The sequence below is a fragment of the Sinohyriopsis cumingii genome, chromosome 1, assembly GCF_028554795.1.
Source record: "Sinohyriopsis cumingii isolate HCF-2022 chromosome 1, ASM2855479v2, whole genome shotgun sequence".
Classification (NCBI taxonomy): Eukaryota; Metazoa; Mollusca; class Bivalvia; order Unionida; family Unionidae; genus Sinohyriopsis; species Sinohyriopsis cumingii.
Window position 1 is genome coordinate 145,093,423 of NC_142961.1, and position 15,298 is coordinate 145,108,720.

General features: G+C 33.1%; 1 protein-coding gene across 1 annotated transcript; it reads left to right on the forward strand.

The window, feature by feature from the left end:
• Positions 1-300: 300 nt before the first annotated feature.
• On the forward strand, positions 301-10,582 carry LOC149808083 (uncharacterized). The gene is made up of 5 exons (XM_089973379.1): positions 301-898; positions 5,236-5,974; positions 6,525-6,692; positions 8,403-8,467; positions 9,189-10,582. Exons 1-5 carry the CDS (start codon positions 545-547, stop codon positions 9,966-9,968), a joined length of 2,106 nt encoding a protein of 701 aa, XP_089829505.1. The 5' UTR covers positions 301-544; the 3' UTR covers positions 9,969-10,582.
• The last annotated feature ends 4,716 nt before the right edge of the window (positions 10,583-15,298 follow it).

Genomic DNA, 15,298 nt, shown 5'->3' on the forward strand with positions numbered 1-15,298 from the left:
TATATATATATATATATATATATATATATATATATATATATATATACAATGTTGTATATTGTATGCAATTTTTATTAAATAGTTTAAGAAGCGTTTGATGCCAGGAAAAATGCTTAAATTGTAAATCCTCCTTGACAGGTATATCATAGTGTATACGGTGATGTATTTCTGTAAAGCACGTCGCTACATGCGTAAAACATTATGTATGTTTATGTTAACAAAGAAATGACCTGATTTCATTGTACTCTTTCAAATTGGCTCTCTGCCGACACTTTAGTACCTTCTGAATGAACGTCCTTGAGTCAGTGGTCTAACCTTCGAAAACGTTGTTTTGATTTGCAAACCGAGCGTATCTCTAGAACAATTAGCAATGTGTAAGCCTACCTATAGAGGTATTGCAAAATATCTACATTCTAGTATGTTTGTACTTTTTTCCATAAATGAAAATCTTTATCGCCGCTGAATAAGTGAAAGCAAAATGATGTTTCTCAAACGGACAGGTATGACTATCCGTAATGTGGATCTCTGACTGCGCAGAGGCAAAATGTCTTTGGGAGGATTCGATACTAATAGGTTGATCCTGGTGGATGATCTGGTGAGGGAGTATGGATGTCCGTGTCTGTTTCAAACAGCCTTCAGTGCAGATGACGAAGGAGACACTGAATATCCGCAGTTTGCTACAGAAGATACAGGAGCTATTGGTAAAATTGAGAAGATTACATCTCTTCAAACTGCGAAAATAAGAATTTTACATGCTGATAGTGTGATGGATGGGAGGCACAGTAGAAATCCAGTAGAACGCTCATCTTTCGAAGGATGCGAAATAAATATTCCAACTGGATGTCCAGTTCGCGTGACTCGTTCGGACAACAAGAAGGAATACAGCAGTATCTCGCAGGTAATTTTGAAATCTACGATGTTACCTAACAAAAATAATGTTATACAAGACAATGATGGTAGAAGTATATCACGTACAAAACTCATACAAAATGGCGGCGAGGGATGGGGGTGGCTAATGGTTTGGAAGAACAATTGTCCCCGGGTGCCTCGAACTCTCGCGCTGCCACTGCTCGTATACAACGAGAGTGGATAGATTGTAATATTTTATGTATAAAACCTCAACCAATGATTGCATTAACCAACATTATAATATGCTTTTGATAAAAAGAATGCAGTAAGAAAACTGTCGATTACTTTCACTATATACCATTGACCCTAATGGAAAAAGAATGAGGAATAATCGAATTTATCTAAGCAAACTCTTAAAAAAATCATTGTTATGGTCATTACGTAATTACGCGTAAGCTATCGCTGCATTGCCATCGTCGTGCATTGTACCTGACAATACAATCTTACATATGTAATTTTTGAAGAGGGATTATTTTTTATCAAGCACTGAAGATACATTTTAACAGTCAACTGGTTAAAACTGGGTTGAACATCCTCCTAGTAGTAAACGACCAACGTTCTTGCTTACCAACCTATTTACTCGCCTGGTGAAACGTGAACATCTATAAAACTGTAGCGAATTTCAAAATCACTCGAGTTCCTAAGCCACTTTATAATCTATTTATCGTGCAATAAGCGTAGTGGAAAATAATAAAATGAAATTTTATTTACATCATAAATAAGTAGTGACACATTTTTACATTGATATAGCTACAACAGTTTTCGGAAGGTGATCCGGGTATTTTATGAGTCTGGCATAAAATCAAAAATATTTGTATCAAGCGATAACATACATTTAATGCCACAAGTACAATAATATATTCAGCAAAGAGAAAAACAATTTCTCCATCAGCAGCCAGCTTATCATACGACCTATAATATCAGGCAAAACCACACAAGCAATTCCAATTTGTCTCGATTTATTTTTCGTTTTGTCAACAAACGAAGCAGTAAAACCTCCTGAAGAACCACTACCAACCCTTGTTTTCCCTCCACCACTTGCAAAGCATTTTACAAAATTTGATAGAACAATTAATGACAATGTTATTGTTATGGATGTGACTATATTTTTACCCTTTATTTATACAGTCGTTTCATCTTTTCAAACAAATGGCAATTTTTCCTAACTTCGGAACTTTTGAACCGCGATAGTTCAGTTGGTGGAGCATTAGACTCAAATTCCAAGGATCGCGAGTTCAATACCTGAAAAGGCTTCATCAGTGTGCCCTTGGGAAAGGAACTTGGCTCCCAGTTCCTGGACATGACGTAGAAAAAATGTGTTAAAAGTGCCGTTCAGACCAATAAAACTAAAACTAATTGAAATGAATTTCGAAGTGTTTTCTCTAAAATTGACTTCCAACTGTTTCAGATGTCCAGTTAATGCCACTATTACTAGGAGTCCTTTATAACCGTTCTTGATATGCATATTGAATGGTTGGGTCTGTTTCGTTGCTGAAAATCATTTGTTGCAAATGAAGCAAAGCGATAAGTCATAAAACCTTGCCTGAAAATGAGTTCGAAAAACGGACAAGAAAGAAAACAGAAATTTCTAGGGCTGCTAAAATATCCAAAGCATTGTCAAATGACGTAATTTGCACTGACACGTCAATAATTAGCAAATATCTTCCAATCGATATCTTCGACAGTTTACCTGTTTAACTGAAAATTTTGTACATGGCATCAAGCTGAATTATATTCTTCACTTAATCTTTTAAAACTTTATGGTATGTTTGCCTTTATGTACACTGGATGCTAGTTTCATAAGTTTCAAAGATACAGATTTAAAAGACAATTTGAAAATAAGGAATCTAAAAATTAAAAATAAAAATCTTGATAAAAAAATGTGCACCAAATTGTATGTTCTTCATTCAGTTAACTGCATGTGATGCCATACATATTTCTGTTATGTAGTTAAAAGATTAGTCAATACATTTTCATTTTCATCATTTTGTATTTTTTCGCTTGTAATATTTCTCATTGTTTTCGTTATAGCATATTTAGATTGGGTTTTTTTCCAGTATGCATTTCACAACGTTTAGCTGCTAGTTCTGTAAAACTCTGTTCTGTCTTATTCTTCAACCCATTTTGAACATGACTTGAAATTCATCCTGTTATTTACCCAATCATATTTCAAATCAGCTTTTACTGCTGAAATTCATCCTGTTTTTTACCCAATCATATTTCAAATCAGCTTTTACTGCTGAAATTCATCCAGTTATTTACCCAATCATATTTCAAATCAGCTTTTACTACAGAAAGTTACTTTGTACGTCATCTTGTAATGATCATTTTTCACAACCTGATTTATGTTTTTATCTCTGAAAAATTTATTCGTCAAATAAATAAAAGATACCAGAGACACAAACATGATGCGTTCTGGAAAATATATACATGAGCTTCTTTTATGCGGTTGACATCTACGCATGTGCATAGTTAAAGATTAAATCCTGTCGGACATACTACTGGAATGTTTGCTTATTTCCTGTCAAAATTTGGTAATTAGAAACTCCAGTAAGCTTTCAATAACGATATTTATTTCAACTCCGTTCGTATTCTGTAGGTCTGGTACTTTGGTAAAATTCTCTGCACTCATTTTTGTCTCACTCCTTGGTATGTCTTGTCATACGGCCGATCGTTAGATCGACTTATTCTTTAGCAAAATAAAATAATCTAATTTACATAATAATGATGATTTTGATAATTTTATTCAAATATTGTTTGATGCCCCATTAAAATCTGTATCCATTTCTCTTAAGGTATTTTTGTTATGATTCAATTTCAGCATGATTATTCGTATGTTTCAATTCTTTTACTATTGGGAGATGTCTCAATTCTTTCCTTGTTTGAACACGTATTAAAGGGGCATGCATTTTATCTGACGTTTATTCACCTCTGTAAATTATGTATCAACGTCCTCGTCACTGATTTGCTTCAATATCAATATGTTCTTAACGGAAGTGACGTCAGCTCGTACCCTTGGAACCGAATTGATGTTATGCTACCCTACATAGGAACAGTCAACCCAATCCACTGTCACACCTGAACGAAAGCTGAGAGCAAGTGTGTTTAATTATACAGAAGAAAATCTTCGATAGAATTAACATTCGTACAGCCGATTTTATCAGCATGGAATACATAGCGCATGCCGACTTAATAATCAAACTAACTTACCAACACTATCACAGCACCTCAATATCAACACTCATATCGGTTCCTTCGTCTAGACATGATCATGGTAATCTATTATTTCTTTCCGGCCAGACTGATGTACAATCCCCAAAGTTATACGTATTGTTTGCATGGCTATTTCAATATAATGCAGTACAGTTCTGATATAATAGTGAACATAAACAGCGCCCTGAATTATTTCTTTATATTATTTTACTTCGTGCAATATATAAAATATATACCACTATTTTTGCGCTCGAAACGGTCCATTGCTGGATAGTATGTTCATGTTTCATTTTCGGTTGTAACACAATGCAGTAAATAAAAATTAATAAATAATGCATTAATCTGGACCATGAAACACAGCCAAAACTTCAGGGATGTTAATTAATTTTCTGCCAGATTCATATAATAGTTTGTTCTTGCTCTCTTCAGCACACATTCAAGAGATTATACTCTGGGTCTTGAAGCTAAAGTGTAGTTTTTTAAAAAGAAAATATTAGTGTTCCATAGAAATGAGATTATTCTAGAGAAGTGAAGAAAAAGATAGAGTTGGTATTTTGATATTTAAAAATTATTCGATGCATTTTAAAATTACTGCACTTCAGAGATGCTATCGCACCCCTACAAAATGTTCGCTGTGATATTCTCTTTGCACCAAAAATGCAGAAGTTGTTGCTAAGCAACATTCTTTTACAACTACAATGGTTAGTTTTGATTTAGTAATTTGAATGTCTTCTAAAAATGTACTCATATGAGGATACAAGAATGTTCAAAACAGTTTTAACCCATTAAATATGTGCGAACTATCTATTCCCATCTATTTACCACTTCAAATGATTTAAAATTAATCATTATTTCAAACAGTTTTCACAATCACAAAAATATCCAAAATTAGATAAATAGAAGCATGGATAGAAACTGATAAATGAATGGATGGAGGGTTACGGTCAGTTGACCTTCTAACATGAATGAATAAATGAATGAATGAATGGACGGTAAGCTGATGGAAAGAGAATGTTGTTTAATAATTTAATCCGTACATACAAGACGTACCCTACACTAGCATTGATGACGTTAGAAATCAGATGAGTTCAATGAAATGAAATTTAACTCCAGATAATGCAGGACATGCCAGCCTATATTCGAGCAGAAGAAGATGTCATGGGAATAACAACTGCAGATGACGAAGTGAATATGTTCCGTGTACTTAAAAATACTGTTCTGAAGTTACGCACAAATCAAACAATGAACAAGTATCTACTTTGTTTAATAAACGAGACAAAAGAGATCATGTTGCATTCGAATTGCAGTGGGAAATTCACGGGCCTTGACGACAAAGATGAGTATGCGCTGGCAGATCTTCTTGAAAAGGTCCAGTTGCCCGTGAAGGTCGATGTACATCTTATCAACGAGGATGACATTGCAAATGAAAATGAAACTTCGACTGAAAATTTGCGTACAATGCTATCGGGTCCCGTTGAAATATTATCAGTGGCTCGAACACAATTGTATGTCGGATGTATCTGGATCTGCGATGGAACCTATCAACCATTCGTACTCCCGATCAAATCAGGAATGCGTTGCTATCCTCTGGCTAGAGGTCAGTCAAAAGAAGCACTTGTATCACGTTACTTTTCAAGTAACATCGATTTTGATACAGTGGAAAAGAAAGTATATAACATAAATGTGGATCCACCTTCCATATTGTTCCTTAAGAAGCTATTTGTGGCCCGGAGAAAAGTTGCAAGATATAGCACCACTGGTAGTCTTGATGAAAAAGATAAAATACAGTCCAGGAAGGAGGAGACTGACAACGATTATAAAAATGTCTCTCCCGTATTGCCATATAAAAGAGGTAAGCATTGGTAAATATAAATATCACCTTCATTTTTGAAGAACTAAATGGAGAACACCGTTATTGAAGGTTTAAATATTAACGAGTATTGCTTTAAATGTTTGAAAATCAAATCTGTATCTAAAATAAAATTTTCAAACAAGGAATAGCGCTACTGACAATCAAAGTATATATATATATATATATATATATATATATATATATATATATATATATATATATATATATATATATATATATATATATATATATATATATATATATATATATGAAGACATGCTAGAATTTAAGTTTTATTGGTTAATAATGAACACATGAATAAAATCCTCAAATAGTTTTCAATATAGCTTAAAATTTTCCTTTCTTTTAATTCTTATTTCCTGTATTGTACAGTTACCTATTTTCTTATTAATGAATCAGTGCAATAATTTAGGTAAGAAGAGTTTTTAAACAGGATGCTACAATCAGAAAATAGTCGAAAGAACTAGAAAATGTCATACTTAAACCTATGAATCAGTTTAGAATGTTCTTAATACAAACTTTTTCACAGCTTTACGTCGCAGTCTGAGTGGTGAACGCAATGTAAATTGCACGAATTCCATGTCTAACCAAGGTCCCGAACTTCCACCAAGAAGAAATCTTAGTTGTCGCCCCTTGACCGTCTATACGCCGTCACGTGATTACTTCAGAAATGAAGTGCATACTGACTGTGGTAAAGGTAGGTTGCTTATGGCATATGTGTTTAATGGAATAGAACAAATACGAAAATACTGAGGACTATGGCCCTTACCATTCATAACTAGCAAGGCATTACATCAAAGGCTTCTTCTTGCAATGTGTTAATTTAGAAGCTATTTAAATAGTTTCAGTATACTGGTTACATTATGGTTATAAAAAAAAAGATATGGCGCATCGCAACTAAGGAGTCGCATACAAAGAGATACAATATAGTATAATTAAATTACACTGATTGGTGGAGAGAAAACTTTGGCGCTCTTTACTTCAACTTTTATTTCTTTCCTTCGAAAATACAAAATTTGCCGTATGAGCGTGCTACAGAATAAGACTACAAAAATTATAAAAATTTAGTTGTGTTTCAGCACCGTCAGAATAAAAGATATTCAGCATTTATGTTGTTTCTTTTTCAAGTTAATGTCCATTTTTTTGTCTCAAATGATTGATTCATATTTGTTTGATTCCGATGCTTTTTCATCTGCAAGGGTTACACAGGATATCATTTATGTCAACTCATTCCGTACCCGTTTTGTGCAGTGAAATCATTTAGAAGAGTTAGCTTACGGTCAATATGAATGGTTACGTTTTAACTGTTTTTCCTTATTTTGGTGCAAGCTCTTAGTTTCTTATCATAAACGGGAACCATACTCGCCAGACTTTGACGTTTCTATGAATAAGGATTTATTATCACATATTTTTATGGCAATGTTTATTTATATTTGGAAGGCTCCACTCTCATGATCATATGTATCTGATTGGGATAGATCTTTCTCCTTTGCTTTTTTGCAGTCATATCCCTCCATCTTATATGAATAATTGTTGTAACTGAATCTGTGGTGAACCTTATAACTTTGTTGTTATTAAACTCTTTGGTAGTTTTCAACAAAAGTAGGTCTCTAGGAGATCAGATAAGGCTAAAAATTAGAGAATCTTCAGTCAACCATTAAGTCGAACTATGATTGTGAAGTTGGCGACTTTCTCGTTGTGTCTTTCATTCATATTTGCTTCCGTTTTATGCAGTGTCTTCTATCATACCGTCTTATTTTTTTCATTAGTTAATGAAATATGCTGATAGTCGAACCACAATTTTCTGCGTATTTAAAGGTTTTACGACCGACACGAATACAATATCTTCTATGCTTATATTTGTATATCCTCTAATTTCAACGTTATGATCTTAGTCTCATTTGTCTTTTCCTATTGCAGCACACTTTAGCGTACAACTAGATAATTATCGTAAGGCCACTTCTCGGATCACTCCCAATTATAATATTTTAGGGTAAGGGCTGTTTTAATTAAACTGGGCATTCCTTTACATTATACAATCTTCGTTCTTTCATAAATGCATTTGCTAGTCAAGTGTACACATGGCATGTGTATTACTACTATATTCTTAAACAGAACCTGATTTTTTTTAAAAATCCAGTCTTTTACTTCAGATTGTACAATGCAATAAAATAAAGATCCTAAGCGTGTTTTCCGGGATAAGTTTCATTTCGAAAGAGTCAAGTTGTTAAGATGTTTTATGTACTCTGAAACAGTATTTGCCAACACAAGGGAAAGATACCTTGTGAAAGTTGGTTGAAGTTATTCTGGAAAAAAGCAATTCATATATTCTTCATGATAATATAAACCTTATAGGATATTACAATTTATTCAGAATGAATTAAATGAAAATTGAAACTTTTGACAGGTGTGGGTGAGCAACCGTCCAAGGCTCTTGTACAACACGACATCATGGAGAAGAACATGAACTTGGTAATTATTTCATTTTGTTTCATTTTTGAAGGACAAAAATGGTGTATCATTTGACAGGTCTTTTTCCGTCCGCATATAATTGTCCATCTATACATGTACGTACGTAAATAAGTACATGTGTGCATGAATGTTTGTATTTGTCCAGCTTTCTATAAGTCATATCATATCAGCACGAAAAGACAATCTATTTGCTGTGGGGTCCCAGTTTGAACTCCACCAGAGACGTTACGGTCGTATACTCCAAAAATTCACCACACGTTATAGTTGCTTGGACAAAGTTACCTCTAAAAAATGAAGGCATTGGAGTTGATATGACTATTATTCTTTTAAAGTGCAAAATACCATGACATTATGATATAGCATAACGTAGCCAATATGAACATGACTACAATGAAGTAATTCCCTTTTTACCGATGATGTATTATACATACATTCTGAATAAAATTTTGCCATAATTTACGGAAACAACGAACTTGCTTTTGTTCCTGCTGCTGCTATAATAATAATAATAATAATAATAATAATAATAATAATGATAATAATAATAATAATAATAATAATACTATTAATAATAATACTATTATTAATATTATTATTTTATTATTATTATTATTATGTTGTTGTTGTTGTTGTTGTTGTTGTTGTTGTTGTTATTGTTTTGGTGTTACAGAGTGGCAGTCTTCAGTTTTCCTTTCTTACTGTTTATTTCTTTGTCCAACAGAAATTAAGCAACCGTTTAAAGATGGTGCAAAGGAGAGAACAGCATGGTTCCAAGAACGAACAGGATGAATTTGTGAAACCAGTAAACGAAATAGCAGAGAAACAATGGGACAAGTTAGAGGAGGATGCTTCAGTTACTGTGGAGAACGTTCAACACCGGCAATCTATTGATACCGTTGACATAGACACAGGCGATATAATGCTGACAAACCGTAAACACAGTCCAGCTACAAAAACAAAGACGCCTGATCGCGATTGTTATAGCCATGTGGTTGTGCAGTCTGAAATAAATTCGGAAAACAAAACAATATTTAAAGCTGCCTTGAATCCTAGACCTGTGGGAAAAGTGACCGACCGCAAGACTGTTTGTAATACAAAAGATCCTAACGTTTCAATGGGATTAAACAATTGCTCGGGGGATCATCAAGCAACACACGTTCTCATTTCCAATACAGAGCCAACAGAAGAGGAAGATTACTTGGTACCGATTCCTCCAGTAGATATGCTAACAAAGCAAGCCAGAAAAAGCTTCTATTCTTTCTCTGTCATGCAGATTGTGCATTGTTTTAGGTCCTGTAGACTTGATACCCTGGCCAATATTTGTGAAGCGGAGAAGCTAGATGGTTCATTTTTTCAAAATGAAGCAGAAGAAAATGTGTCACAATTACTTTCTAAGGAACCTTTCAATTTAAATGCTTTACAAATACTCAAGGTCAAGAAAATCATCGATGGATGGAGGCCTAAAATAGATAACTTTGGCGGCATTCCTGCATTTGATTAGTGTGATTATCCCCTTCAGCATTTAAGAAATATGTACGCCACACTTACCGATTGATTGATTGATTGTATTATAGGTGCCTTTATTATTAACGTCTTTGCTTTACACAGAACATGTGCATATGCAGCGCCATGACCATTATTCTAAATGTACTTTTGACGAATCACTTCAACAGTGAACAGCCATGATTGTTAAGGCTTTTGAAACTATCAGAGTATACGCGACAGTTATTGAATGTATCTCGTCATTCCTTTGCGCGGTCTCTTGAAGAGGTTAAAAATTCGTCCATCGCAAAGATATGATTCTGTGAGCAACTCTCTCGTTTTATGTAAATAAGCATCAATTTAATTCATTCTATAATATAGATTGATTGGCTGATTGACTGATTGATCGATTGATCGATTGATTGATTGATTGACTGATTGTATTATGGGTGCCTTTATTATTAACGTTTCTTTCAAAGCAATGACTTTTCGAAGACCTAAATCGTTTCATGGGGGTTTTATGACAAAATGTAAATTTTACAAAATTTTCAGTAGAAAATTATAAATACATTCTTCTCACATTTATGTAGAAGGTATGTATATCGATATTTCAATAAAATAAACTGTTTCTTAGTTTTTTTCATGTTATGCTCCATGCCCCAAAACTTTGTTTCAGAATGGGGTTTACCTCAGTGCGAACAAAATTTACTAACTTTACTCAGAGTTTTAAAAGTCATTGAATGGAAAGCACTAACACCCACATTTATAAATTATGCATTCAGGGTGTGCTTTATAAGACAATTTGCATTTCGTGTTTTCAACAAAAACATTGTTCACACCCAAGCATATGGAACATACAACGCTGGATTCTGAGAGTTATATATATTGTCTCAACATACACTTGAGCCAAAAATGTAATCAACATACACTTGAGCCAAAAATGTAATCAACATACACTTGAGCCAAAAATGTAATCAACATACACTTGAGCTAAAAATGTAATCAACATACACTTGAGCTAAAAATGATATCAACATACACTTGAGCTAAAATGAAATCGAAAAGGTAGATGGTTTAGATAATCTTCTAAGAGCGCAAGCCTTAAGAGATATAGTTTAATGAAAGAAAAGAGATTCACAACACGAACTTTAAGGCTTCGCTGGAAAAGAAAATACTGAGTATACTTTATCAACAAATTCAGAAAAATAAGCATATATCGCGGAAACGTTTAACAGAACTCTAAAACCAGAATGTGGAACTATGTCACTCAAAATGAAATCAGCTAATGCATTAACGTTTAACCAGAGATGTTTGATGACTATTATAATACTTATCAAATATAACAGACACGACATCGGTTGAAGAAATAAGGAAAAATATAGACAACCCGCACATCTAGAACACCTAAATTTAAAATAAGTAAAAGAATTTCAAACTACTTAATAATTTGTTTGTTTGTTTGCTTGGTGAGATTTGCTGTTTTTTTATATAACGGCTACTTTTCATATTTTACTTTACAAATGTTTCATATCATGCAAGTGAATTTAGGCGATCCAGTTCTTTACAAGCTGGAAGACTTCAACGTAGAGCTACAAACAAGAGTTATCAATACGGAGTACTACAAGACACATGCAAAATTGAAAATATTTAAAAGTCTAATGGCTGAACAGTAAAATGGTGCATACTACTGAACAGGAAACGCTGTGATGAATGGTTTAACATCTGGCAACGAACTGAAAATATCATGCATTTAAATAAACGATTTATCAAAAACACACCTCCCAGAAAGGTTGATATGTACCAAAGGTACACCTCTGAATCAGAGATGACGTTGGCATAGAAGATGATTGTTGAATTGTACATACACAGAAGTATAATAGAAGATAAGATCTTTGCAGTTTTGAAGGTAAAGAGGGTTTGTAGAATGTAAAAGATTGCAATAGAACAAAAGAAGCTAACCATCTATGATGTGTAAACAATCAGAACGACAATAGAAAGTACATTAAAAACTATCACAGGTAAGAAACAAAATGGTACATGAGAAAAACGAGATACGGCCACTGTATGGTACATAATGTTTTCTGATGGTAAGAAGAAAAAAAAAACTACTTTACGGTAAAAGTCAAAAGAGATCATATTCAAAACTATGAAATTGATTTCATCCACAGGATAGTCAAACACAAAAACCCAGATACAGTGTTAAAGACTACAGTCTAGTCTACTTGATTTGGAAACAATAAAGAACATCATATGAATGGTGATGCAGTCACTTGTCATTTGAACTTCCTTTAAATTTCCTGAAAAGAACATATAGCAATTAAACAATATATTAGACATGTTTCCTGGATGAATTATTTACCATGTACAATTATAGCACATACATAAGGATTTCTTTTAGAAAAAAATCCAATCAAAATAGCCTAAATCAGCTGATTAGGGAAATGATTTTACACCACATAGATTGAGTAAAATATACTGCATCGCATTACTGTATGTAAATAAACAGATTCGGAAGATATGTATTTTTCAGAAATTCATTTCATCTAGCAGTAATTGTAATTAAGGTACACAAATAAATGATACAGTCAATATTGGAGATACAATCTTTGATGAAGGTGAGGCGTTCCAGTGTGTCCGATACAAAATGCACCGGAATCATGCTCGATTGCAAAATATTACAAATCCAAAAGAGACTGACAAGAGGTGTAAGAAACTAAATAGAAAATTCCAGATTTAACAAGTGTATTAAATTAACGATAACAAAATTAGAGAGATAAAATAATAATAATAACATGTAAGTGGAAAATATTAAGTACAGAGTCAGTATATTTCCATAAGAAAAACACATTTAACACCAAATTCTTCAGGTTTCGAATTAATACTATTGCAGAACTAAGTCATGTATTTCGATTTATTTTAATGTTATAAATTGGTTAACTCATCTTAACTAATTTAACATAGCAAAGTAGACGAGACAAAATTTTACTACGCTGAAAAGCAGTCTCATGCAAGCATTTAAACATTTTTGATAAAACACTTTACAGTTTACAATGGACTATAAAAGTATACAGAGCCAAACGTGACATGAACGTTTGGCAGTCACATGTCGTAGAATTTCTACTTCACTTAACATATAGTGAAACACAGGAAATCTAATCAAAGAGTTCGCAAGCTAGTTAATGTTTTTATTTATTTACCTGTTAATAATGCATTCAAACCTCACAACAATAACATAGATATGAAACACTTTAATTTGATCTGTTATAATTTAAAAAAACCAACAAATCTTGAATGAATATATTTTAAGAAAAGAAACACAATATGTTTCTACACTCACAGAAAGTTAATGGAGCTGTTAAATATTAAGAGAGAAGTGTTCTCATGCATCCGAAAATATAATGAAAAATTTCAGCTATACATAATTGATTCATAACTGAAATTAGATAGTACTATTGGTGTGACTGTGTTTTCTACGCTTGAATTATAAAGTAATGAGAATGGGTAGTACTGTCTGATAAAACAACAGTTGACGAAAATCTAATGACTCGTTTCAGCTTGTACTAAAATCCATGCCGTTAATACCGATGTTGAAAAGAACCGTATTCTAAAGGCTAGCAATTGGTACCAGTACAACAGGAAACTGTTGGAACAAAATTAAAGGAAAAGAGAGTAAAATTACGCAGAACTAGAAAAAATAATTATAATGATATTATCCTTTGCACTAATTCTTCCTTTCCTACAACTGTACCTCCGATATTCAATACCTCCTGAATGATGACACGTGACAATTTATTAAAGCAAAAAATAAACAACATATAATGTGAAATAAAGGATCATTTTACTTTATGCCTCCAATTATTGTACAATATCTGAAAAATCACTCATTTACTCTGTATTTCTAGCCAAAACCAGACTTAATTTTTATCCCTTTCGCAATAAACCAAAACTGTTTATTATCTACAGTGGATTTAAAATAACGGCTATCTTTACATAAAACGCATCTGTAAATAATAAGAAATAAACATTATTCATAAGGTTACTAAACTATAAATTAAGATATCGCAATATAAAAATAGAACAGTAATGCAATGCACAAGTTCAAAATCATGATTTCGACTTGGGTTCTATGGAACAAAGCACTGAAACAATGACGCAATTCTAAAATTAAAACAATGAGGTGATTTCGATTTGAAATGGCCTCTGACCAAAGTTTGTTTCCTTCCGCGTTTTATATAACCATTCACATTATGCATTTGTTACTGTAACTAACTGACCGTTGTAACTTCCTGTACATACAAAACCCATTTCAGTGACTGCAAACCTGAAGGGAAGTATGAAAAAAGTACTTAACATGCAATTGCAGAGCTAGTAATTTTAATAATCTATACAGTTTTGTAAACTTTGAGGTCTACCGTTTTATGTTCAGTGTAGCTTTTAAGATTTTATAACAAGTCATCAGTGAAATACATCATTAAACTTTGTAATAACCTTTACAGGTATCTGCCAGACTTTAGTTAAGCTCGAAGGAAGCTAACTTTAACAGGCTCGTCAGACGAACATTTTGTGACAAAATCTAGTCCAACTCTTTTATTTGCATGCCATACATGTTTCAACTTCACTCTGCAAATACTGAATAATGTTTGCCCCAAACTATGAATTTGACATTACCTTTTATAAATTGTATAGTGCATAGTTCGTCCAATTATAGGAAGTTTTCAAAGCAGCAAAACGTTTATTATAGAATACGACATATTCTATCTAAAAATAAGTTTTAAATAGAATATACTAACAAATTAAATTTTCATATATCTTTTAAAAAATATAAAATTAAATTTTCATAATTTTTTAATTTAAATTTTGCAAAAAAAACTTGTTACATTTTCAAACCAGTATAAATCGTACATCCCATCTTACTTTTACACAACAGAATTAAGCAGTAAATTACTTTTAAGACAAGTGGTAGCTTGAGTCTGCAGCTTACAGCAATTGGTCCATGGGTAGTGAAACACAGATACCTCTTGATCTCTGTGCAGGTGTACCTTGCTCTCTGTGCAGGTGTACCTTGATCTCTGTGCAGGTGTACCTTGCTCTCTGTGCAGGTGTACGCGTTAATGAAAGAGTGACAAGGGCGATGCTTCGGTTTTTTTTGTGGCAAGCATCATGTTTTATAACAAAATTACAATGCCATCAAATTAAAAGGTGTCCCTCTGAGGGCCCTCTCATGATGGCAGTAATGATATTTGTAATGAATGCCTTAGCAATAAGTTTGAAGAACCATGAATTAATCTAGTTGTTGCTTGCTGGGTACATTGGGCATGTACTGGTTAGAACATTCCAGCAACACTAGAG

Bases quoted from the DNA above. Each gene is read 5' to 3' on its own strand.
- LOC149808083 (XM_089973379.1), top strand. From the start codon at position 545: ATGTCTTTGGGAGGATTCGATACTAATAGGTTGATCCTGGTGGATGAT. The intron at 5,975-6,524 runs GTAAGCATTGGT...ACTTTTTCACAG, and splicing joins CGTATTGCCATATAAAAGAG to CTTTACGTCGCAGTCTGAGT. The intron at 6,693-8,402 runs GTAGGTTGCTTA...AACTTTTGACAG, and splicing joins GCATACTGACTGTGGTAAAG to GTGTGGGTGAGCAACCGTCC.